This window comes from Notolepis coatsorum, assembly GCF_963971535.1.
Source record: "Notolepis coatsorum genome assembly, chromosome: 1".
NCBI classification, from domain to species: domain Eukaryota; kingdom Metazoa; phylum Chordata; class Actinopteri; order Aulopiformes; family Paralepididae; genus Notolepis; species Notolepis coatsorum.
The window spans coordinates 30,178,938-30,205,375 of record NC_140165.1 but is presented as its reverse complement, the minus strand read 5'-3'; the positions used below and the strand labels follow the sequence as shown (position 1 = coordinate 30,205,375).

The window sequence follows — 26,438 nt, the reverse complement described above, 5'->3', positions numbered from 1 at the left end:
ACCCATTCACGGCGGAGGCAACCATGCAAGGTGCCAACCTGCTCATCGGGAGCAGTTGGGGGTTAAGTGTCTTGCTCTACACATCGACACTCTACCGTGAACCTTCCGGTTACCAGACGACTGCTCTACCTCCTGAGCCACGCATGACTTCACAAAGTCCAAGCACACCTCCCTGAGCTACACCTCCCCCGACTAGTCCACCTCGATGGTCACGATGGACCCCGGGTGCAGCACAGCAATCTCTGAAGCTCAGAGAAGAGAGAAAAGGAGAAGACGGCACAATGCGGATGACAGATTTCTGGAAGTCGTAAATCAGGACAATGATCAGTGCAGATTTGATGAATTTGACCGATATGTGACGCTTCTTGCCGGCATGGGGAAAAATTTATATGAAAATGTTTAGAATATTTGGAATAGGGCTGGCTCTTAAAAAAAGATACTTGGCAGAGTGTCTTTGCACGTAGTAGAGTTTAATGTTAATTGCACGCTGTGTGCCGTGAAATTACGTTATTGTTGCAACTAATTTAAAGTTTACTAATAATGGCATGCTGTGTGCCGAGAAATTACATTTTATTCCCATCAATAAATTACATTTACACACGACTTTGACTGCACTCTTTTTTTCTTGAAATGTATCATGGCGCTTCACTAAGTTCAACAAATACCACTCCCTGCAGTGTGCACGCCGCGGTTACTTCTGCAGTCATCAACGAATAAACAAACAAACGGCGCTGCGCGGCTTCATCATCAATAATCTTTAATACACCAGAGAGACGTTTCCAACACAGTTCTGCTCTTTGTCAAAACATCACTGTTGCATTAGAGGTTTGCGGCTAATGGAGCCGTGCAGTGTGCAGTATTACTTCACCTGGTATGTGACACCTGCAATTACTAGGTGCTCAGGAGGTAGCGCGGTCGTCTGGTAATCTGATGGTCCCCAGGTTCAAACCCTGGCAGCATGTCGAAGTGTCGCGTGCAACACTTATCTCACTAACTGCTCCCGGTGAGCAAGTCGGCACCTTGCATGGTTGAATGGGTGAATGTGAGGCATACGTTGTAAAGCACTTTGTAAAGTCTATTTTCCATCCATTTAGATACTGCGTTGCGCTTTGAATGCAGAAGTTCTGCTTTTACTGAAGCAATATGCCATTAGTGTATTTCTATTACATACTGTACAATAGACACACCAATACCAACGATCACAACATGCTACTATATTTTTATATTCAGATTTAATTAGCTTACTGTACCTCTCTCACATACCTCATTGATTCGCTCTCTGTGGAATTTTCACAAGTGGAATACCAAGACTAAGTGTTAATTACTTCATCTGTTTCTCTGTTTCTCTCTCTCTATCTCTCTCCCTCTGTGTCTCTCTCTCTATCTATCTCCCTCTATCTCTCTCTGTGTCTCTTGCTCTGTCTCTATATCTGTCTCTCTATCTCTGTGTCTCTCTCTGTTTCTCTCTCTCTCTGTGTCTCTCCCTCTGTCTCTTTCTATCTCTCCCTCTATCTCTCTATCTTTTTATTTTTGAATCTAATCTAATCTAATTCATACTGGTTTAAATAAATTATTTGATAGTATTTCCAATTTTGTTCAGAGTTGAATTAATTTAAGAGAGGAATTAACCTCTTAACGTTCCAACGGCACGCCTGCATGTCGCAGCACATTTGTCCTCATCGCCGTCACGCTGTGTTCTTGTCTATCAACCAACACATCGGTTGAAAGCTAAAATGGCCGCCGTTTGAATGACACTCTATCTGGATCTCGTTTGCAGGCATCTGTTTGCAAAATAATTCAGACGTAAGTAAAAGAGTGATTGTTCCTATTGTGGAGGAAAATTCTGAATGTTTACTTTCAAAAGAGGCCAGACTCATGTATGTGCTATAAATGGTTCAAGAATATCTTTCAAATTACTTTGGGTATGCAATCAACAGGCATTTTATGCTAAATCGAGGTTAAAGGTCTGTCCCAAAGTGGAATACCAAGGCCAAGTGTTATCTGGCTGCAAGCTAACCTAGCTTAGCACAAGTGAATGGAAGTGGATACAGACCGGCTAGCCTAGCTGTTGGCCAAAGGTTTTTTGTCGGATAGCTTTCTACTAAGCGCACAGAGATGACATTTTTATCCATCTTCTTGTCTGACTCTGGAGAAGACGGTAAGCGAATTCCCCAAAATGTTACTGTGTTACTGGGGCGGAGTCCGTGTGTAAAAGAGGGCAGCGATGCGAGTGTCTTGGTCACTTCCTTCCCCCGACAATTGCGGTATTCTAACTCTCGATTAAAGTGCAAACTGAAAACGCTAACGCCGAATGTGATGGGGTTACAGTGGATCGTTAGCACACAGCAACACACAACTTTCACAACTGGAAGCTGCAGGCTGGCTGAGCCTACCTGTTTTGAAAATGATTTCCCCACGGTGTAATTCAGATAGAGTGATGTAACGAACAAAAGAAAGAAAGAGAAAGAAAAAACACATTATTATACCATTGGATGAACATAAGGGTATCATTTATGAGTTAGAGTTACATTAGCTCAGTTATAAGCTCTTGTGATCAACTAACTCCAGGCGGAAGGTTCTGATCTCTCATCACATCACATGACATGCATTGCACCTCATGGCAGCGTTCCAAAAGGTTCCAATACAGTATTTGCAACTGCGACCACGGTACCCAGGGAAGCTCTATCTATAGACTTCTCATATGTGCCGTAATTCTGGCTCTTCCTGTCTCCCCATAGACTCCCGCGGCGCTGGAGGAATGAAAAGTTATTAAAAGATCACACCTACTTTCATCTGTGGTTCAACACATCCTCTTGGCCTTGAGTGACGTCTTCTAATATCGATTTATCTCTTTCATAAGACAGGGGATTTAGAATTTCAAAGCTGTGTTGAAAAAAATTAAAACACAATTGCTAGCCAAAACTAGCTTAGAATTGCAACTCAGGTCCCTCGACATTAGTGTTAGCAGTGTGGCTCTTAAACATAGGTTTGTTAGCTAAACATTTAGAGAGATAGCAGAGGGAGAGAGGAGAGGGGGAGAGAGAGCAGAGAAAGAGAGAACAGAGAAAGAGAGAACAGAGGGAGAGATGCACCTGGGAGTCAGTGTGAATGCGTTGCTGATGAAGGTCCTCTCTTCCTCTGTGTCAGATGTCACAATACAACAGAAGAGGGGTGTAAAGGTACACATATCCGTACCGAACCGTTTCAGTACTGGACTTTAGGTTCAGTGCGGCTGTGTACCGAACAAATACAAATAAATAAGAATTTATCGAAAAAATGCTAATTCTATCTCTCTTTTATCGTAAAACTGGTAGGAAATGACTAAATCCAGATGTAACACAGCCATTGGAAAGAGGAGCTTTTCCCCTATCCATAGATGTATGATTTGGCCATAATAAGGTGAAGGTCAAGGTCAAGGTACATTTTTTATGTATAATTCAAATGGATTATAATTTATTACTGTATCTACAAATCCTTCTGTTTAATCATCTTCCCTTTATTAATTTGCTTAGATCTTTTGTACACTTGATCTCAAGAAGGTGGCGAATGAGCTCAGTGAGTGTGGTTACACAATTGTAACATGGTGTTATTCACCGGGAAAAATGCAAAAAAAGTCATAATTTATATTCTCCTTTGTTTCATCACAATTTCCTCAAGCCTAGTAACAGACACAATATTTCTGACACTGGGAATACATACTGCCAGGTCCCTAGATGTTCCTAGATACCAAGTACATGCAAATTGGCCTTGTAGAATTGGAGCAATCTTCTATTTACTTGGGCATGTACCTTTAGGCAAAATTTCTGAAAATAGGGCTACAGCTTATCAACCCTCACATTGGTCGTACAGTACATTTTACTATCCAATGTTTATTTTTAAAACATTTACAGATTTATTTTAGGATATCTAACGGTGGTGTTGTAATTTTACAACTGGGGGCCGCACAGGGTTAAACTTAATTTATGAATGAATCGTCTTTGCATTTTGATTCCCTACTACAACCACTATACAGCTCAAATACACTAGAAACACTAATGAATGTAATAAAAAGTTTCAAGTATTTGACATAATTACCATAAATAAATTAATCACACTCTCCAGTCTTGCCCGGAAATGTTGCAAAACTCATGTGTAGTCGGGAGTCGTCCACGTTTACGTTTAGCCAGTTGACAGAATGTATTTCATGCCTGATCGAGGCCTGAGGCCTTTTGTTTCAGCAGATTCCACAAAAAAACAGCTAGCGGCAACAACACCATCACAAGGTGTAAACTCACAGGATGGCACGCACACACACACACACACACACACACACACACACACACACACACACACACACACACACACACACACACACACACACACACACACACACACACACACACACACACACACACACACACACACACACACACACACACACACACACACACACACACACACACACACACACACACACACACACACACACACACACACACACACAGGCCGACCTACAGTACATCCCTTCACACCAGACGTGTCAGAGCCTCCAACCAGGAAGAGGTGAACGTGTCTAAACAAAACCCCTGTGTTCTTGGGAAAATGATCTCTAAACATAATAAACATTTTATAAACACATCCTCATTTCACATAATGCCATATGGACCTGTTCGCCGATGACGTCATGACAAATATGCGCTCGCAGCCCGCGAAGCAGAAAGGAACGTAATCCTGGTCAGAACACCGGGGCAGACTACAATTTGCATTTGTTAGCCATGCTAACTTTTTTCAAAGTTTTTTTTTCAATACATGAAAGAACATATGATTTGAGAGATATTTGTAAATTTACTGTTCAAAAAGCTAAGAAAGGGATTAAAAGGAGGTGTATTTCTATATTATTGGGATTAACTTGCGGAACAATGCTGATATACAGTTAAGAATGAGTCATTCGCTTTTGGTTTTTAAGAAAATGGTTTGTAAAGCTATTTTTGAAAAGGGTGAATAATACTGTATTTTTTTGCTATTTTCTTTTAGAATACTGGTTGGAGTCTTAATTTTTGTAATTTTTGTTAAGAAAATAGGACAGGCATATATAAGCATTATGCTTCAGTCTGTACCTTTTCAGTCACTGTAAAATCAAATATTGTTAAATGATGGTGTATATTGTATTGTGGGAGATGATGACTGAATAAACTACTACTACTACTACTACTACTACTACTACTACTACTACTACTACTACTACTACTACTACTACTACTACTACTACTACTACTACTACTACTACTACTACCATGGCCGCCTAGTTATAGTTGAAAGTGGGGGTGCAAGAATATTATTTTTATTATTATTTTTTTTTTATTATAATTATTTTTTTTTTTTGGTCCCGCACGACCCCCTCCATGGCAGACTTTTTTTTAAATTTAATTAACCTGTACGTGCAATTTCCTGCAATATAGAGCCTTCAATCTTGACCAATAAAGCTGCTCTTTTCACTATAAAACTCAGTTTATATTGCAGTATGATAGCCAATTACTATAATAATAATAATATATTATACTGTATATACACTGTATATTGATTTTTCGCTCATTCATTTTTATTAAATCAATCTCCTTTCAAATAGGCCAAGTTTTTAATAAGAAAGAGAAAAAAGATATATTTCCATTACCTGTAAATCTTGTGTCTCTTTCTCTCCTTCTCTGCCTCCTCCCTGAGTCTGCAGTGCACAATCATGACATCGATCTAAAAAAAAAAAAAAAGTAAAAAAAAAAATGGAGGCCCCTCGTCACTATAGGCCCACGGGCCGCGGCCGTCGTTAATCCGGCCCTGCTCGTCTGCCATATAGATAGCGATAGCGTTAACGTTTGGAAATGAAGTCAACGTCATCCAGCTCACACCACATATCTAGATAACGTTAGCTAGCGGCTAGCACTAAAGCTAACGCCAACCAGAGAGGGAAACGTTATTATAATTTTTTTCGAGGAAACCGTATGACCAGATCGCAATTCGGGACCGTGAAACACTTTTATGTATTGCGTGGTAGAACCGTAGAAGTTCTACTACCACTCAATAGTAACTTATGTCTAACATAATCCTTTTATTTGAACAACTTACTGGAAAAGCCTGCCTGCCTGCCACCAATATTATGACACACTCTGTGGGCTTTGATATTTACACTGACTCCTGCAGCCAGACTGCAGCGCTGTGAGGCAGTGTGAGCCTTGTCTACGCGCTGGAGATGGGAGGAACTGGATCAAACCATAATGGGGCAGGGGGGGGGGGGGGGGGGGTTCGCAATCTTTGGAAACTTAAAAACGTGTTATTAAGTGTCATTGCGTATTATTAATTTGATTGAAATTACGTAGTTATGGTTAGATTTATATATTGGGGGGGGGTATATCATATTTTTCATATGATCAAAAAGTGGTGGAGCAAGATCATATCCTTGCTCCCCCAAGTTCAATAGTGGGAGAGCAGCTGCTCCGCGTGCTCGTAAGGCCAGGCGTCTATGACTACTACTACTACTAGCAATCTAAACAACCAACCCATGCCAAAGCTAGATATGTAAAAGGTGAAAGACTCACACTCACAGCCATGCTGATTTGGCTAAATGACATCCAGCCGTTTTCGTTTGAAACAACCTTTAGTCATCGGAGTGCCATGGTTTCTCCATAGAGTCCCATTGTACTTCTTTTGGCGCAGCAGCTCGCGCAGGTCCGAGGCGACTTAGGGTGGAATCCACAAAGAATGGTTTGCGCGAAGCGAATCGCACCCGTGGATTGTGCTCTTCGTTTACGAGCTATCCACTAAAAGCACACTGTGTGGATGATACCAGCGTTGACACGCCCATTCTTTTTCCTGATTTGCTCGTGGGGATTCGTGACAGCAGCGCTGTTGGCAGATATCAGTCCGGACTTCATTGTTTTCCGCGGGACCATTATGCATATTCTTACATTTACCGGCACGTTGCACCGAATACCACTCTGTTGCGTGTGTGACGTTCTCCCAGAGTAGGCTGCTTTGTGAGCGGCCCTACTATACGCTCACACAAACAGAGGAGGAAGCGCGAAGCGGACAGAAATATGTACATTACTTAACTGCAGAGAGAATTCACAATTTACTGTTGAGCTGTGCGAGGCGAGAGTTTGATGGCAAAGTTGACTGAAGTGCAACTATACAGAGAGATAAAGAAAATAATTTAAAACTATTTTGATGCCTCAAAATTATGTTTTGGTTTGATTTATGATGATATAAGATGCTTATGATACAATCATTCCAAGGATTACGTGTGTAATAAATTCATTTTGTACACTAATGGCAAGTTATGCATTATCTTTGTGAGGTTACTGTTTTATAATTTACATTACATTGAAAAGATACAAAGATATATTCTTGAAAGCTGGATTTCCTAATACAGAAGAGGTATTATTTAGATTGAACATTAATTCATATTTTCTTTGTATTTATTTTGTCCAGTAAGACTTGAAAATAGCTTTATTAAGTTGTAAAGCCATGGCCTATATTCGATTTCATAATTATATTCTATTCTATTGTGCTTAACTTAGTTCATATTTCATTCTATAATACACCACCCCTTTATTGTGATTATAACCTAGGCCTGTATAATAATAAATAATAATATAACAATAATATATAATAATATAAATAATAATAATCATAATCATTATGACTGTATTTAAATAATGAGATTGACAAAATTATTAATTAACCAATATTAAATGTACCAAGTTGAATTATTACATTTAATGTGTATAAAAACACACATGTAACATATCACATTAATATCCTGTTGTCACATTAATATCATGGGGCTAATAAAATGTACATGCAACCAGTATCCTAATTATTATTATTATTATACAATTTATGTATCACAATGAATGTCCGAATGAATTATGAGTCCTAAGCTAATGCATGGTACCAGGTCGTTGGAGCTCTGAATGGGGGGGGGGGGGGGGGGGGGGGGGGGCGATACAAGGAGCATACGGGCGAACAATAAGACAATGAAACACTATCAGGTCAACAGTAAATATATATCTTATACAAGTAAAACAATATATATATATATATGGTATAGAAAATAATAAACGTGGACTTTAGGTGATAGCCTAATCGACCTTTTTGTTGAACTAATTTTCTAATTATTAATCTGGACCTTCAGAACAGCTTGCATCGTTCGGTATAAACTGCTGTTCCGAAAGATGTAGCTGTTGTGTACTGACCCAGGGAACTTGGCAACCACATTAGTAATTAAATGACTGGCGTTACACACCATCTGGATATTGATGGAATAGGTATGTTTCCTATTTCGAAAAACGTGCTCATTTTCGCCGGGTGGTATCGCACCCACGACATTGGGGAAGCTGACAGTGTTAAGAAAAGACAGCTTTGTCACTTATAATTCTGTTGTACTATATTCTATTGTGCTATATTTATTTTCGTTTATATCCCATTTAAGTGTCGCTTATATAGAAAAGAAAAGAATAACAAACAGACACAATTAACTTTCAAACTGAAGTGGGAAACCAACTCGGAATAAATAAATAGAGTTTATTCTGGAGCATAACGCCACACCATTGCCTGCTCAATGTCATCCTTGATTTCATCCAGAGTGATATTCTCCTTCGAAATATTATTTCGCGGTAACGCTGTTACTGCTGCCAGATCACCTGTGAAGAGGCTAATTTACATAGAAAGGGGACATGCCAATTGCACCGGACGCAGTTCTAAAGCAAAGCATGGGCCACCTTCATTTCACCCGCTGCGCGTCCTTTGAGAGCGATATGCATCGGGAAAAATGCACAAACCGTTTGTGGATTCGGCCCTCAGTCACGTGACTCAGTTGGTATTGCTGATTGGCTCGAACATGGTATGTTTGTCAACAGTGAACAGGTCTATAGGCTTCAATATTTAGCAATAGCAATATTAACAAGCCTATATACTGTCCATTTTGACAACGCTGCTTCAAAATAATCCCTAGGTGCTATGGACCGGTTTCATTTGACAACATGAACATTCTAAATAGACCCACGTTTACTTCTGTGGTGGAAAATAGGCGAAGCTAATAACTTACTCAGTAAAAAGAGACCTGGGAGGGGAGCTCCAGTAGCTCACTGCGTACCTCGAACGCTATTTCGGCGTCGGGGACAACCGTGCTCGTCACGGATCTGGGGTAGCGAGTTCGACTCCCGGACAAGCCGTAACTCTCTCAGAGTGTCTTTCCCCCCATCTGTACCCCCATTCAACCTGTTTCTGTCGGTCATACTTGACCAGAGAAAAAGCGATAAACGCAAAAAGAACCAGCGGAATGGTCAAAGTAAAAAAAAATAAAAAAAAAATAGGGCCCTGTTCCTCGTACCTGGCTAACTGAGTTAGCCGGATAATTTTCAGGATAGCTTGACTTAAGCCAGACCTTTCCGTTCCCCGATGTCGGATTGTCTAAATCACTATGGCAACACATCAGAAAGTTTGAACCTGCTCCAGTGCACGGTTAAGTTCAGTTAGCTCGATAACCTGCATGGCCACGCCCTCGCAAATAAATGCCAGCTCCCTTCCTGAAATATTTCTCACAGTCTAGATCCCGTTATACCATTCTGAATTATGTTTTTGTGCTTCGTTTTTCTAGAGGGGGCTTTTGAAATGTAAAATAATATACCTAAAATGCTGATAATAAATCATATTCAGCCTATAGATTTACTTTGTCCTAAATGCACATCATAGTTATACGGATACGGCGCTCGCGCGTCGCGACACACTATGTGATTATTTTAATAACGGAGCATTACAAATGTGAATCCCGCGGGGATATTTTTAATGAATGAAACCTATCGGGCGTTTGGCTCTGATTAGTTTCATATTCTTCACTGTTGATGTATTATGCTTAACGGAGCGCCCGGATTGTGTTTCATTCAAGCATAAATTGAAGCGTCTTTATGCATGGACTGTGGTTATTAATTACGAGGAATCTAAATCTGTGGATTGTTGAATTGTATCACTGTCACTCACACGTTATTGTGATATCTGTTAATAAAGTTTTAAATCAATCAATCAATCAATCAATCAATCAATCAATCAATCAATCAATCAATCAATCAATGCCGTTAGAAAATCAGGATTTCTGCGATCGACCTGCTGTCTTTTCAGGTGAGGCGGTCGCATGCAATTATCCTGAGTATCAAGTCTGGTTCGAATTAACTACAGTGAATCAGCATTCGAGGAACAGGGAAAGCCTGGATTCAAACATCGGGTTAATTGAATCTGGCTAATGGGACTTTTGATCGACTTAGTTGAACCAGGTACGGGGAATAGGGCCCTGGTTAATACAATTTATTAACCCAATCAAAGTATCAATACAAAATAGTCAGAGTTAGGCTGGATGACTCTCAACGTAGTGTTTAGCTAAGACACCCGGAATGAGAGACTCCTCACTGGATCTTGAACCATATTTTTACATACAACTGTAAAGGGTGGGGGTCAAAGGGATGAGACATCTTTGGGGAGTCTATTATGTCTCACTCTTGTCTTTATTATTTTAAGACTGTGTATTTTAGGACTGTGTTGTTATTATCTAGCACTGTGTGACTGTTAGCACCTAGGGCTGCATTTAATATTGTGTTGTACCATTCTTGTGACAATGACAATAAAGATCATTCATTCATAATGGAAAGGTGGGGAAGGATGAATGGGGCTAGGGATGTGGATAGGAAGGGAAGGTAGGTAGATCAAAGAGAGGGGGGGGGAAGGGGGTCTCATCTCCCGCACTTCTTGTTGCAATGTTAGCTAATACCAATAACCGGCAGGGAATAAACACAGGTCCAAACTCTTCCCAAGCAACAGATGTCCAGTGAAAGCGTCTCTAGCCACTGGTTGGTGAAGGGAGGAGCGAGGGAAGCAGCTGGTGCTCTGTGAGGTCATCAGAGGTCATCAGAGGTCATCAGAGGTCCGCAGCGGCGGCTCTGTTGCTTTAGCGGCACGTCGACCTGACCTCAGCAGCCTGTTCCTCCAGCTGTGTAGTCATTTCACACTTAGCCTTGTTATAACCTCAACTCTTAGAAGTTGTGATTAAAGCATCACTAAAATAAAAGCTGTTAGCACCAGAGATAAGTTTGAAACCTTTATTTATACAGGGAACACAGTTGAGAGCAAGCTCTCTTTTTCAACATCACCCCGATTACAGCATTTGGACATAGAACACACATTGCATATAGTATACATACAGTAGGCACATACATATGTAACGGTTGTGACATCGTCACCTTAAACTTCGATGCGCCGAGGGAGTTTCGAACCCGGGTCTCCCACGCCGCGGGCAACAGCACAGACCACTATACCAAGAGGTGAATTCACTGCTTTGTAACGTGTCTATGTGTCTTTTGAGGATGAGAGTGAGTTTAACCCATAGCACCGCTACTCACCCCAGTCACTTCACAACATCTGAAGTCCATCGTGACTGCGCTTCGCAGTACCATCCGTTTCACATACATACATACATACATACATACATACATACATACATACATACATACATACATACATACATACATACATACATACATACATACATACATACATACATACATACATACATACATACATACATACATACATACATACATACAATACATACATACAAGCACACATCATGTAAAATAATTAATTGCAGGGAGAAAGAAAATCTAAATTAAAGATAATAATAATTATTATTATTTACATTAAGTTAACAGCTAAGAGAAGCATGAACAGTCCATACATAGCATGTCTTCAATAAGAACACTAAATGATTTTAAGTTACAATGTAACTGTAAGTAACAACTAACAGTTCATTGTATACTTGTATGCCGTGACAAATAAAACTCTTGACTTGACTTGATAGTTACACATGTCCTAGGGTAGGTGTCAATCATAAAATGTTACAGAATTATGCTCACTAATAAGACAGCGGTTTCTCTGCCGCACAGCATTATTCTTTCATTAATTACCAGCCGTTTTTGTAACACAGTATAGTCCAGTAGAGACCTCATTTATGTATATCATATTTCAATATTGATTTAGCTTACTATGATGCGCTACGATGCCAAGTGGCTCTCAACCAGCAAGCTAATGTGCACGTTAATCATGATGTCGGAACTATATCTTGGGTCGCTGATTGGCCACTTGCCTAAATGATGACTTTATGTTCAAGTGATTGTGGTGCAACAAATTCTAGCAGCTGATTTAGTTCCAAACTAACTAGTAGTCACTAAGCCTCTAGTGTCGACTTTACACTCTGACCTTAGGAGAGAACAGTAGCATACAGGCATACAGTAGCTGGTGAAACCCAGTGCAGGTTTTCAGCTTCTGGGTTCTTCAAGTAGCACGAGCAGTGTAAAAAAGAATGTGGCAATACATTTAAACTATGACAGTGATCTGCAGAGACACAAATCCCTTCATGAATCATACATACAAGTACAATTGGTTTTAAATATATAATAATAATAAGATTAATACAAATATTGTTTCCATCTAAAAGTAAGGTACTGGAGATAGGGCCGCCTGGGAGAAATGCGAGGCCCTGTGCGAGATTTAACGCAAGCCCCCCCCCCCCCCCCCCCCCCCCCCCCCAAAGGTTAAAAAAAATAAAAATAAAAAATTATATATATATATATATATATATATATTTTTTTTTTATATACAGTCAACATATTCTTAAATAATAGCGCTGCCCGAGGCGGGCATGATACAGTCAACATATAGCAAAAGAGAGAGCGAGAGAGAGCTCCCGTTCTACAGTCAATATACAGTGTACAGAGAGAGAGAGAGAGAGAGAGAGAGAGAGACACATTGGAAAGAAATTGAAATGCTATTTGGCCCTAAACAGAGAGTACACATTGGCAGAATACCTGAGCACTGTGACTGAAGATCCTTGACTATACAGACTCAGCGAGCACAGCCTAGCCATCGAGAAAGGCCGCCATAGGCAGACTGTGTGTGTTAGAAAGAGAGAGAGAGAGAGAGAGAGAGAGAGAGAGCATGTGTGTTAGAGAGAGAGAGAGAGAGAGAGAGAGAGAGAGAGAGAGAGAGAGAGAGAGAGAGCATGTGTGTGTGTTAGAGAGAGCATGTATGAGAGATAAAAAAGGACAAAGATCAACACTTAAATCCAAAGAGAAGAGGGTCTATAGAGAAACCAAAGCAGCAAGGAGCCAATGGCCGACATCAGCTAAATAGGCTAGCCAGGTACTGTGACACACACAGCTTTGGCCAACGGCCCAACGCTACCCAAGCTACACAAACGACCAATACATTCACACACAGCACATGTCGTATCTCCAAATGTTGTGAAGTAGCATATGTTTTGCCTGGAAAAAAACATCGTTATTAACAAAACATTCGGGAGGGGAAGGAAGGAAGAGTGGGGTAATGTCATGACATTTTCATTAATCTTACCTGCACCAAGGAACGCAGGGCGAAAGGCCGTAACACAGGTCTCCACGTTGACGAAAGGCCTCTCGCTGTCGGGACAAAAATAAGCTGCTGCCAGAGCCTTGTCATGGTGCAGGCCCGACTACATCTTCTGTCAAAGATGATGTCGTAGTCAGAGTGCCAGAACCCCCTGCTATTCTCACGGCTAATGTCAATGGTCGTAGCACAAGCTAACAGCTAACTCAAGGCTAACTGATAGCATCAAACGAACGTTCCCAGCCGAGCGCAGCCGGCAGTTAGCCAGTTAGCTGTTTAGCTTCGACGTTAACTGCCGGCTGCGCTCGGCTGGGAACGTTCGTTTGATGCTATCAGTTAGCCTTGAGTTAGCTGTTTAGCTTCGACGTTAACAGTTAGCTCAACCAGGCTATCGCTAACCATTAGCTAACGCAGAAGCAAGCTATGCGGCTACATACAGCCAGGTGCTGACACCAGGCACACACCGTTAGCTACTAGTAGTACTATTAGCTAGTCGACCAGTTTGGCTCCAGAGAGAGAGAGAGAGAGATAGGTCCACGGCGGGAATATAATAATAGGTTGACTCACCATAACGCAGTATCAATGCGGCGCCAATGGTAAAGTTGGAAGGAGACTTTCTTGGCCCACGGTGTAATTTCTTCTGATCCATGCTGCTTTTGAAAAGACATCCACTGGCTCCTCTGAATAGCGCTGAATTAGATCATCCCTCTACCTCGTGTCGTGTGTCTTCTTCTTCTTCTTCTTCTTCTTCTATTACGGCGGACGGGAGAAGAGACCGGAAACACTATCCTAAAATCTGTAGAGCAGCAAAGCCGCAGAAACCGGAAAACTGCAGTCTGCAGAGCCGCAGAGGCAGGAACAAGTCAGACACATTCTACAAACGTGTCTAATGTGAAATATATAAGCATATAAGCAAAACTAGATTTTAGGTCTGTGATGAAAAAGGGCCTCGCGGGAAGGGGGGCCTCACAAAAAAAATAAAAATAAAATAATAAAAAAAATAAAAATAAAAAAAAAATAAAAATTGCGAGGCCCCCCTTCCCGCGAGGCCCTGTGCGACCGCACTGCTCGCACACCCCCTGAGGCGGCCCTGACTGGAGATACCGATCACCTTAGAAAAAACGTAATAAGGTGCAAAAATCACTCACAATGCTGGGGCGACAGTGGCTCGGGAGGTAGAGCAGTCGTCTGGCAATCCAGAGGTTCCCGCTTCGATTCCCACTCCTCCCGGGCGGCTTGTGAAAGTGTCCTTGATCAAGACACTTAACCCCTAATTGCTCTTGATGAGCAGGTTGGCACCTTGCATGGTTGCCTTCGCCATCGCTGTGTGAATGTGTGAGTGAATGGGTAAACAGTTGAACAGTTGAACTAACTCCTTCATGGATGTGCTGGTATGAACTAACTCCTTCATGGATGTGCTGGTATGAACTAACTCCTTCATGGATGTGCTGGTATGAACTAATTCCTTCATGGATATGTTAGTTAAGCAATAGCTCACGACAGGCCATGGTGTATGGTTATTATATCACAGCTACGGGGTGTAGTTCAGCCTGACATGAAGTGGAGGACTGACAGCCCCTTAGCTGTGATATAATAACCAACTGTGATATAATACATTTTAATGAGTAAATAATAATGTTTCATAATAATGTTCCTTCATGGATGTGCTAGTATGAACTAACTCCTTTATGGGTGAGCTGGTATAAACTAACTTTATGTGCTTTAGTACTATACGGCAGCCTATATTAAAATGCTGATACTCTCTAGGTCCCTTTTGGTTTCAGATCTAAGTCTTTTCTCAGGACCTCCTTCATTTATGATCTCACAATAACACAAATGGTACCCGAGAAGTACTTGTCCACAATAGATCTCCAGGCAATGTGCTCAGTAATGTATGCAGACTATTTTCAGAGGATGTTGGGCTCTTTGAAATAGAAGCTTTGACTGATCTTCACACATCCTGGGGCACACTACTGTGTTCAGTCTCCTTCTTCATTTGAGGCATGCTGAGAGAGGAGAGGAGAGGAGAGGAGAGGAGAGGAGAGGAGAGGAGAGAGAGGAGAGGAGAGGAGAGGAGAGGAGAGGAGAGGAGAGGAGAGGAGAGGAGAGGAGAGGAGAGGAGAGGAGAGGAGAGGAGAGGAGAGGAGAGGAGAGGGGAGGGTAGATGTGAGGGGAGAAGAGGGAACGGAGGGTAGGAGAGGAACGGAGGGGAGGAGAGGAATGTAAAGGAGAGGAACGTAGAGTAGAGGAATGGAGGGGAGAGGAGAGGAACGGAGGGGAGAGGAGATGAGAGGAATAGAGGGGAGAGGAGATGAGAGGATGGAGGGGGGAGGAGAGGAACAAAGGGGAGAGGAGAGGACATGACAGAGGAGAGGAGAGTATAAAGGAGATTGAGGGGGAGAGAGAGAGGGAGCGGAATGCCACAGCCTGCGGTCATCCTTCGGGGTGTGCAAGGCTGCCAAGGGCCATGTAATCCCCCCCCCCACAGTCTCTCTCTCTCTGCCACCGCCTTCCACCTCACCACCATGACAAATGGGATCTGCTCTCTATCAAAGAGCCACAGGCCACCTTCTCTCCTTCCCTCTCGCTCCTTCACCTCGACGACCGCGCCATCATCCAATTTGTCCCGTACGCTTGCCGTCTCTCTCTCTCTCTCTCTCTCTCTCTCTCTCTCTCTCTCTCTCTCTCTCTCTCTCTCTCTCTCTCTCTCTCTCTCTCTCTGGCCTCCCGCTGAGTGATGCGGCCCGGGGGCAAGCTCGAAATCCTTCGTGGCAGCGTTTAAAAGCCCCCTCTTTAATTGGTTTAGGCACATTTGTTAATTTTTCAACAAGTTCCCTGATTTGGGAGCGCGTCAACAAAGCCTCTCAGACTGCAGCGACACAGGGGGGGTTGCTTTATACACCGGCCAATTCACCCTAAATACCCCTCTCCACTGTTTGGCTCGAGTGTCTTGGTTATCTGAGCTTGAAGCATCACGGTCAAATTGCTTACCAGGCCAACACCAGATTACCGCTTTCAAAGAAGCATTAAGGCGTTTGCATTACTGCATTGTATATGACATTGGACACTTCGAAGCCTCAATCACTGCCATGGTAATCAATGTCAAATTTGCTAATGAAACGTTTATTTTTCATTGTTTTTGGTTGTGTTGCTATGTTCCCACGTCATCACAAGAAATAACACATAGAAATAATAATCCAGCATTTATTTAGAATATCTTCTCAGACTATGTGGCAGATGGCTGAAAACTACCACATAGCTCTTAGTTTAAAATGATCTTATTTGAAGCTTCGGGACAGCCCTATGATCTATATCTAGGTCGTCCTCGGACCTCCATGGGTGCTTCCAGTCATCCCGATCCTCCATGCATCCGGCTGCGTGTAGCTTTATGCCAAGCAAGCAGTGCAAAAATTTACCGTAGTGGCATGCAGTAATGCGCCTTTCATTTTCCGCCGCCCAGCGCCCAGGTCGCGCGGAAATAGGCTGTCTATTGCCATTCTCTTTGACAAACTCTAACCTTAACCAGCTCCTTAACAACGCCTAAACTTAACCGTTCTAACCTTAACCAACTCCGAAACAATGCCTAACCTTAACCTTAACCATGCCTAACCTTAACCATAGAAATTATATTGCCATTCTCTTTGACAAACTCTAACCTTAACCAGCTCCTTAACAGCGCCTAAACTTAACCGTTCTAACCTTAACCAACTCCGAAACAATGCCTAACCTTAACCTTAACCTTAACCATGCCTAACCTTAACCGGCGAAAGAATACACGTTAAAAAAAAATCACGTTAAAAAATATTTTCGATGGGATTCGAACTCGCCAGCAAACAAGCCATAGGATCCACAGCCATGTGTCCTTGCCAATTGAGCTATTGCTAGATACTGAATAAGGGGCGGTGACTTATATATATTGAGCTCCGCTCGTGTCGGATCTCATGCGCATGCGCGGGCACCTCGCGCGAGCACGCCGGCGCACGCACGCACCTGAGCGAGCACGCCGCCGCCGGTGCACGCACGGTAGCATTTGTCTGAAAAGAAGGGCGCTTTACCGCACTAGCGTGCGGTGACGAATGCGGAAGCATTTTTGCACTGCTTGCTTGGCATTAACGTACACTGGTACTTCCTGCTCCCGCATCTTTCTTGAGTACGTCCATGTATGTTAGTGTGGGACGTCCTCGTGATCGATGCCCGTGTGTTGGCTATCACAGCACAAGTTTATGATGAATTGAAAATGGGGGACCCTGATGTAAACAAGACAAAAGCCTTTCTCCGGTCTGCATCCCCTTAACAATTTTGTGTATTGAGCTGTACTGTATTGTACCCATTCTGCAATCTGTTAATACAATTTGCAATCAATCAATCAATTCTGGCTGGCAGCTCTTGGTGTCTCTGGCAGTGACCTGCCAGCCTCATTCTCCTGACTGCTACTTTCTCGCTCACCCTTAGCGCCCCATGCTCATCCTTGTTGATGTTAAGTACTACACGCATCATTCTGGTGTAACACCCATCTAGGGACTGCAGGAGAACAGACTCTACTGTTGCATAGAGATGAAGCTGAGTTCGATTTGACAGGGGAGGTTGGAGTTCCACACACTGGTCATGCCGCTCAGGGCCCTCCGTGCAAGTGGCTTGATGACCTTGATACAGTAGTACGTTTTTGTGATTAAGCAGATACAGGATAAAACCCAGAGATTTAATGTTTTCTTCTTTTGTTTCTTGTTTACCAGGGTTTCTCAGCACAGGAGACCAGGCGGCGAAGGGGAACTATGGCCTGCTGGATCAGATCCAAGCCCTCAGGTGGATCAAAGAGAACATTCAGTCCTTTAAAGGAGATCCCAAGAGAGTGACCATCTTTGGCTCCGGTGCCGGAGCGTCGTGCGTGAGCTTGCTTACACTCTCGCATTACTCGGAAGGTACGTAAATGAAGTGGCCCGTGCAATACACACACACATTCTTGTCTTTCTATACTTGTGAGGACTAGTGATTACATTTCATAGACCCTTAAACCTGTAAGGTCCCAATTAAATTGACATTAGCAACTTCAGAGGCCAGAATGTGGGACCTATAACAACAGGACCCATTGACTATGTAAATGTGCAAAAAAAAAGTGACTGTGTATTCACTCTGCCAAACCTTGTTGGCGTGCGTCACGAAAGGGGCTATGTCGCTCCATTATCTCCTGCAGCTGTAGGAAAATGAACGGGTCATGAATAGATCGCCCCCTAGCTTCATATGTGGTTCACACACAAGCTCTTTCCCTCGAACAAGGTCTTCTAATACTGATTTCTCTCTCTGCTAAGGTAGGGGATTTCGAATTTTGAAGCGACGAGAAACTAGCTTAGCATTGCAGCTCAGGTGTTTAAAGGTGTTCCTTTAAAGGACAAAATTACTGCTGAATGACAAAGGAAAACACGGTTCATTTTGGCCATAGGTGGAATGAAAAGGACCTGGAGCTTCACGTTTCCTTTGTCAAAATCACAACAACACTTAATATTAATGTCCTCACTTTGACAGATTCCTCTTTCCATGCTTGTGGGGACTTTGGACCTCACAAGGCTAGAAGTACAAGAGTGCATGCGCACGCTTACACACACACACGCGCACGCACCCATGCACGCACGCACGCGCGCGCACACACACACACACACACACACACACACACACACACACACACACACACACACACACACACACACACACACTTCAAGTTTCAAGTTTCTTTAATAGTTGTCATACAGAAGTACAGAATACTTTCATACAAAATACTTCTTACTGTTACGCTCCAGAGACTGTGCTAGACAAGATAGTATCAAATAACATAGTATAGCATGTAATTTAGAAGTAGAAAAGTAGAAAATGAGGTCACAGTGTTCAGTATAGACATATGTACAATGTTCGATGCAGAATAGACGTAACTGAGTTACCATATAATATACAATACTATGCAGTGTACTAATGTACAGTACTATATAGTGCAAAGCAGAAATGGGATGAGGTACAATTTAGGTACAATTTACAGTAAGGTGTACGAGTTGTAGTGCAATCCTTCATCAATAAATATAAAGTGTGGGGAGTGGGTGCTACAGTGTGTTTGTTTAAAGTGAGTGTGTGCTATAAAGTGTGTGGGGTGGGTGCTACAGTGTGTTTGTTTAAAGTGAGTGTGTGCGTGTGGATGTGTGTGCTATGTGCGTTTGATGGTTGTTGTTGTGTAGTGTTCATTGTTCGTTTAGCAGCCTGATGGCCTGGGGATAGAAGCTTCTTCTGAGTCTTTCTGTGCTCGCCTTGAGACTCCGGTATCGCTTGCCTGACCGCAGCAGTTCAAAGAGGCAGTTGTTCGGGTGACTGGAGTCTTTAATGATTCTCTTAGCCTTGCCCCTGCAACGCTTGTTGTAAATGTTCTGGAGGGTGGGGAGCCCCCCTCCAATTGTGCGTTCGGCTGAACGTGTCACTCTTTGTAGTCTGCTTCGGTCTTGTGCAGTGCTATTCCCAAACCAGGAGGTGATGTTGCCAGTCAGGATGCTCTCTATTGTACATGAGTAGAAGTTCTTAAGGATCTTCTGACTGACTTGGAACTTCCTTAGGCGCCTGAGGAAGTAGAGGCGTTGTCGTGCCTTCTTCACAACACTGTCAATGTGTGTGGTCCATGTCAAGTCCTCGGATATGTAGGCTCCGAGGTACTTAAAGCTGTTGACTCTCTCAACCGGTGCCCCGTCGATGCTGAGGGGGCTGTAGTCCTTGACCCCCGACCTCCTGAAGTCCACAATCATCTCCTTTGTTTTGCTGACGTTCAGGGAGAGGCTGTTTTCCTGGCACCATCCCGCCAGGACCTTGACCTCTTCCAGGTAGGCCCTCTCGTCGTTGGCAGAGATCAGGCCCACCACCACTGTGTCGTCAGCAAATTTGATGATTGTGTTGCTACTCCGCTGAGCCACACAGTCGTGTGTGTACAGGGAGTAGAGGAGGGGACTCAGAACACAGCCCTGGGGGGCCCCTATGTTGAGGGTGATGGATGAGGAGGTGCAGTTGCCTGCTCTCACCACCTGGGGTCTGCCCGTCAGGAAGTCCAGGACCCACTGGCAGAGGTCATAGTTCAAGCCATACTTCATCTCTTTTGTCATTTGGTCAACATTATGATGCACCCCCAGACATAAAGGAACATTCCAACATTATGGGAAATGCGCTTATCGTCTTCTCCAGAGAGAGACAATACCAGTTTTCTCTCTGTGCGTTCAGTAGAAAGTTATCCAGATGCAAGCTAGCCTAGCTTAGCACAAAGGAATGAAAGCGGATACGGACCACTAGCCAAGCTTAGAACTCCGGGAGAGGTCTTTTTGGCCAACAGCTGGTTCGCATCCACGTACATTCATTTCTACTAAAGTAGGCTAACATGCAGCCAGATAGCTTTCTACTGAACGCACAGAGAGGAAATTGGTATTTATCTTCTTGTCTGACTGATTAAAGACGTGTTCTGTAGAATCTGTAATGTCATCAAGTAACAACCTCTATAGCCACCTATAGCAACGTATAGCAGTAACAACCCCTTCCCCACACTCCAGCCCACACATCAGACCAAAACAGAAAATGTAAAAATTTAGAAAATGCCTTGAGATTACCGTTAGACACCCTTACCGATACAACAAGGAGTTTTTTTCCTTCCTAGTTTAAAAGCAGATGTTGGCACCGCACAGTGCTATTGAATTCAGATTAAACTGTCAAACCAAAGCAAGGGAGCGTCTGCCAGGACTCCAGACAGAACCAGGCCGTGGGCGCTTCAGAGACAGCGGTGTCTATGTGTGTAATGAAAAGAAGCCTACAGGTTTCCTTTTAAGCCGCTCGGTCCTGGCTGCGCGACCAGCCTCGGTCTCATCTCTGTGGTTTAACCACGACATCACGTGTGCCGAGAGGACCAATCAGAGGAGAGCACGTGCTCCTCTACACTCGAGTGTCAAATAAAGCCTGACTAACAAGATACGGGGGGGCTCAGGTCGTCTGGTAATCGGGAGGTTCCTGGTTCCATTCTGGCTCCTCCCGGCAGCAAGTTTTCAAGTTTCAAGTTTCAAGTTTCTTTAATAGTTGTCATACAGAAGTACAGAATACTTTTGTACAAAATGCTTCTTACTGTTGCGCTCCAGAGACTGTGCATGACAAGGTAAGTATGAAATAAAAACATAGTAAAAATTAGAAGTAAAAAAAGAGGTCACAGTGTTCAGTTTAGACATATGTACAATGTTCGTAGACGTAGTTACCATACAATATACAATACTGTGCAGTGTACTAATATACAATACTATATAGTGCAAGGCATAAATGGACGAGGTGCAGTTTAGGTACAATTCACAGTAGGTGTACGAGTTGTAGTGCAAATCCTTTATCAATAAATATAAAGTGTAAGTGTGTTTGTGTGATCTAAAGTGTGGAGAGTGGGTGCTGCAGTGTGTTGTTGTTTGAGTGAGTGTGTGCGTGTGGGTGTGTGTGCTGTGTGCATTTGATGGTTGTTGCATAGTGATTATTGTTCGTTTAGCGATTATTGTTCGTTTAGCAGCCTGATGGCCTGGGGATAGAAGCTCCTTCTGAGTCTTTCTGTCCTCGCCATAAGACTCCGGTATCGCTTGCCTGACGGCAGCAGTTCAAAGAGGCAGTTGTTCGGGTGGCTCGAGTCCTTAATAATTCTCTTAGCCTTCCCCTTGCACCGCTTGTTGTAAATGTTCTGGAGGGTGGGAAGCCCCCCTCTAATTGTGCGTTCGGCTGAGCGTGTCACTCTTTGTAGTCTGCTACGGTCTTGTGCAGTGCTATTCCCAAACCAGGAGGTGATGTTGCCGGTCAGGATGCTCTCTATTGTACATGAGTAGAAGTTCCTAAGGATCTTCTGACTGACTTGGAACTTCCTTAGGCGCCTGAGGAAGTAGAGGCGTTGTCGTGCCTTCTTCACAACACTGTCAATGTGTGTGGTCCATGTCAAGTCCTCGGATATGTGGGCTCCGAGGTACTTGAAACTGTTCACTCTCTCAACTGGTGCCCCGTCGATGCTGAGGGGGCTGTAGTCCTTGACCCCCGACCTCCTGAAGTCCACAATCATCTCTTTTGTTTTGCTGACGTTCAGGGAGAGGCAGTTCTCCTGACACCACTGTGACAGGTTCTCTACCTCTTCCAGGTAGGCCCTTTCGTCGTTGGCAGAGATCAGGCCCACCACTACTGTGTCATCAGCAAATTTGATGATGGTGTTGTTGTTCCGCTGTGCTACGCAGTCATGTGTGTACAGGGAGTAGAGGAGGGGGCTCAGAACACAGCCCTGGGGGGCCCCTATGTTGAGCGTGATGGATGAGGAGGTGCAGTTGCCGGCTCTTACCACCTGGGGTCTGCCCGTCAGGAAGTCCAGGACCCACTGGCACAGGTCATAGTTCAAGCCCAGGTCCCTGAGCTTGGCTATGAGTTTGGAGGGGACTATGGTATTGAATGCTGAGCTGTAGTCGATGAACAGCATTCTCACATAGTTCCCCTGCCTCTTGTCCAGATGTGATGCTGCTGTGTGCAGCACATGGGCTATGGCGTCCTCCGTGGACCTGTTGGGGCGATATGCAAATTGCAGAGGGTCCAGGTTGATGGGGAGGGAGGAACAGATGTAGCCCTTCACTAGCTTCTCAAAGCACTTCATGGCTATGGAGGTGAGGGCTACAGGGCGGTAGTCGTTGAGGCAAGCGGGCGTAGATTTTTTGGGTACAGGGATGATGGTGTGTGCAAGTTGAAGCATGTTGAAGTGTCCTTGAGCGAGACACTTAACCTGATGAGCAGGTTGGTTACCGTCGGTAGTGTGATAGTAAAGGGTTAACCTTCTGTAGTGTGGCAGTGAAAGGGTTAAAGCTTAAGATTCCCCCCTCCCTGTTTAATAATAATAATAATAATAATAAATCAAATTTCTATAGTGCCTTTCAGGAAACCCAAGGCCTTGATCCAACCTTTGTCAATCAAGTTATTGATGATGTATTGATGATCACCTGTAACCTTGTACCTGGAGATACACTAGCATGAGTCTGACCCTCCTGACTCCCTCTCTTTTTTCTTTTCTTTTTTTGTTAAATTAGTTTTTTTCCTTTTGCTAAATTTATTTTTCTATTTATTTTTTCGTTTCTTATCCTACTGTATGTCCTTCAAAAAATGTAAAAATCCCCCCCCCCTGGGTTGTTTATGAGGCGTACTCGGATTATACAGCTTATTTTGATTATGCTGAATCAAGTATATTATACTGTATGATTAATGCAATGTGATGTTCATTATGACACAAAATAAAAGAAAGTTCAAAAAAAATAAAAATGTATGATGATGATGATGATGATGATGATGATGATGATGATGATGATGATGGATGATGATGGATGATGATGATGATGATGATGATGATGATGATGATGATGATGATGATGATGATGATGATCATGAAGACTTTGAGAAGGTGGAGCATGGAAGGTGGGGAATTTTTTTGTCACAAACATATAGCTTGCACTAGTCCATCTTGGGAGCTTAAGGAGGACCCTAAATGCATAATTTATGCTACCTGCAGTTTATTTGTATTTGCTGTGCTATAATTACACCAGAGGTGGGCAGTACAATAGGCTCTGAACAGGCTTATTTTCACATTATCAGTACACATATAACATTTCTGTGCCAGGATATTGGCCTGTGCATACAGTTTGCAGCACTAGCGCTGCACATCAACATCATCACACATGTCATCAGTGATATTGTGAACCAAATATTGCACCACATCTAGAACGCAGTCAGATAACACGAAGGAGGGACACTTTTGCTTCTGGTCCTCCTTAGTTTTTACAATCATAACTACACTCTTGTTAGGGTTGAATTTGATATCATGTTGTATGTATACCATACACAGAGCAGACTTTAAACAATTGCTGTAAACCAGCACTATAGGGGGACAGTATGACTAAATTATCAGCATAAATCAGGTGATTAATTGAAGACTCCCCCACCATGCATCCAGTCTTACATTCTTTAAGTTTTGTGGAGAGATCATCCATATACACATTGAACAGGAAGGGAGACAGAATCCCACCCTGTCTTACTCCGTTACCCACATTAAAACAAGCTGACATAGAGTTACCCCATTTAACTTGTATAATTGGTCTGTTATCCTTGCTTTTGTCTACCCTCATCTTGTTGCCTTATTGTTATTGATTTTATACACTCCATGATGTTCCTCATACCAGCTCCGGATAGTTAGCCACAAACCAATGCAAAGTCAATGGGGTCAAGCTCCTGTCTGTACAAGCCATCTTGCCATCTCAGACAGAGCATCTTGCAGTTCTTACAGTATAGAGCTCAGTTTAAACTCATCTAGGACCAGTACAGGCTTTTAATGATATCTTTCCCACAAAATGCACCTTGTTTAGTGTGGTTGAATGGAACCCTGGAATGTGTTCCCCTGTAGTGCAGGAGGGGTATGCTGTTCCATACAATCTTTAGAATCTAAAAAAAAGTACTTGAGTTGATTGCTGACACGCTTTTTAAATGCTCTGATGAAGGCCGCCTAGGCTGAAACATGTTTTCCTAGCATGTTCAGTTTTTCTGAATTACTGTCCCTGTCCTTGTCCTTTTGGGCGAGCACTAACATACATCTCTGGATGTTGTTTTTTGAAGCTTTTCAAATACCTTTCCCAAAATACACGGTTTGGAGATCGGCCTATAATTATTTACATTAGAGGGTGTTCACAGAGGAAGAACAAAGGCTGGTTTCCAGACTTTTGCGATCTCGTTGCTGATAAGACTACGATAAAAAATGAATGATAAAGACTCCGCAGAAATAATTAGCGAAAGTAAGGATGAAGCTTGTCAGGGCCTGCTGCTTCCTTAGTGTCCAGTAGCTTTAACGCTCCATGGACTCCTCTATCAGACTCTATGGTTCCTCTATCAGACTCTATGGTTCCTCTATCAGACTCTGTGGTTCCTCTATCAGACTCCATTGACTCGTCTATCAGACTCTATGGTTCATCTATCAGACTCTATGGTTCCTCTATCAGACTCTATGGTTCACCTATAAGACTATATGGTTCATCTATCAGATTCTATGGTTCCTCTATCAGACTCTATGGTTCCTTTTCTGTGCCTCGGAAAGGCTGAGATCCTTCAATGTCTGTACAAGGATGTTGAGGATGTTCTATGAGTCTGTGGTGGCGGGCGCCTTCTTGTACGCTGTGACCTGCTGGGGCAGCGGACTGAGAGCAGGGGACACAAACAGGCTGGATAAGCTGGTCAGGAAGGCCAGTAGCGTGGTTGGACTATACAATGCAACACTGTGCCTCACTGCATCACTGAGCACAGAGTGACAGTTACCATCTTCCTGGACTCTTAGTTTTGAAACAGCACTGTGCAATATTACACCTACTGTAGACCTCAGTATATTTGTACTGTATTTATTTACTGTATATTTTATTCCATTTTTTATTCTATTTTATTCTACTCTTATCTTAAGCAATTTGATTTGATTTGTTTTGTTATTCTTATTCGTGACATGTTCTGTCTAAATGTTTAAATGTTTAAATGTTGAGCCATTTGCAGTGTCAAATTTCCCTCTGGAAAATAAAAGTATTTCTATTCTATTCTATTCTATTCTTTGACATACTTTATGGTTCATCTATCAGACTCTATGGTTCATCTATCAGACTATATTGTTCCTCTATCAGGCTCTATGGTTATTCTATCAGACGCTATGGTTCCTCTATCAGACTCTATGGTTCATCTATCAGACTCTATGGTTCCTCTATCAGACCCTATGGTTCATCTATCAGAAACCATTTATTATAACATTAACCTTGTTATGACTACTTTTTTAAATGTAATTAATTTTTTTTTACTGACCATACATTTTATTATGACAGTGTTTAACGTCTGTACATGACTCTATTTATTGCTTCAAAACTGTTTTACGTGACAATGCACTTGGGCATGTATTTTTTAACAGCAGACTGGCTATGTTATCTTTT

At 42.8% G+C, this 26,438-nt stretch overlaps 1 protein-coding gene across 2 annotated transcripts in view; it reads left to right on the top strand.

Annotated features, from left to right (window-relative positions):
* nlgn4xa (neuroligin 4 X-linked a) overlaps positions 1-26,438 on the top strand; it is a gene marked incomplete at its 3' end in the record, with an annotated part of 239,292 nt that overhangs the window by 199,190 nt on the left and 13,664 nt on the right. For both annotated transcript variants that reach the window (XM_084335479.1, XM_084335478.1), the window contains one exon: positions 18,171-18,356. In XM_084335479.1, the coding sequence (XP_084191605.1) occupies positions 18,171-18,356 (186 nt within the window). The remainder of the gene's footprint in view (positions 1-18,170; positions 18,357-26,438) is intronic.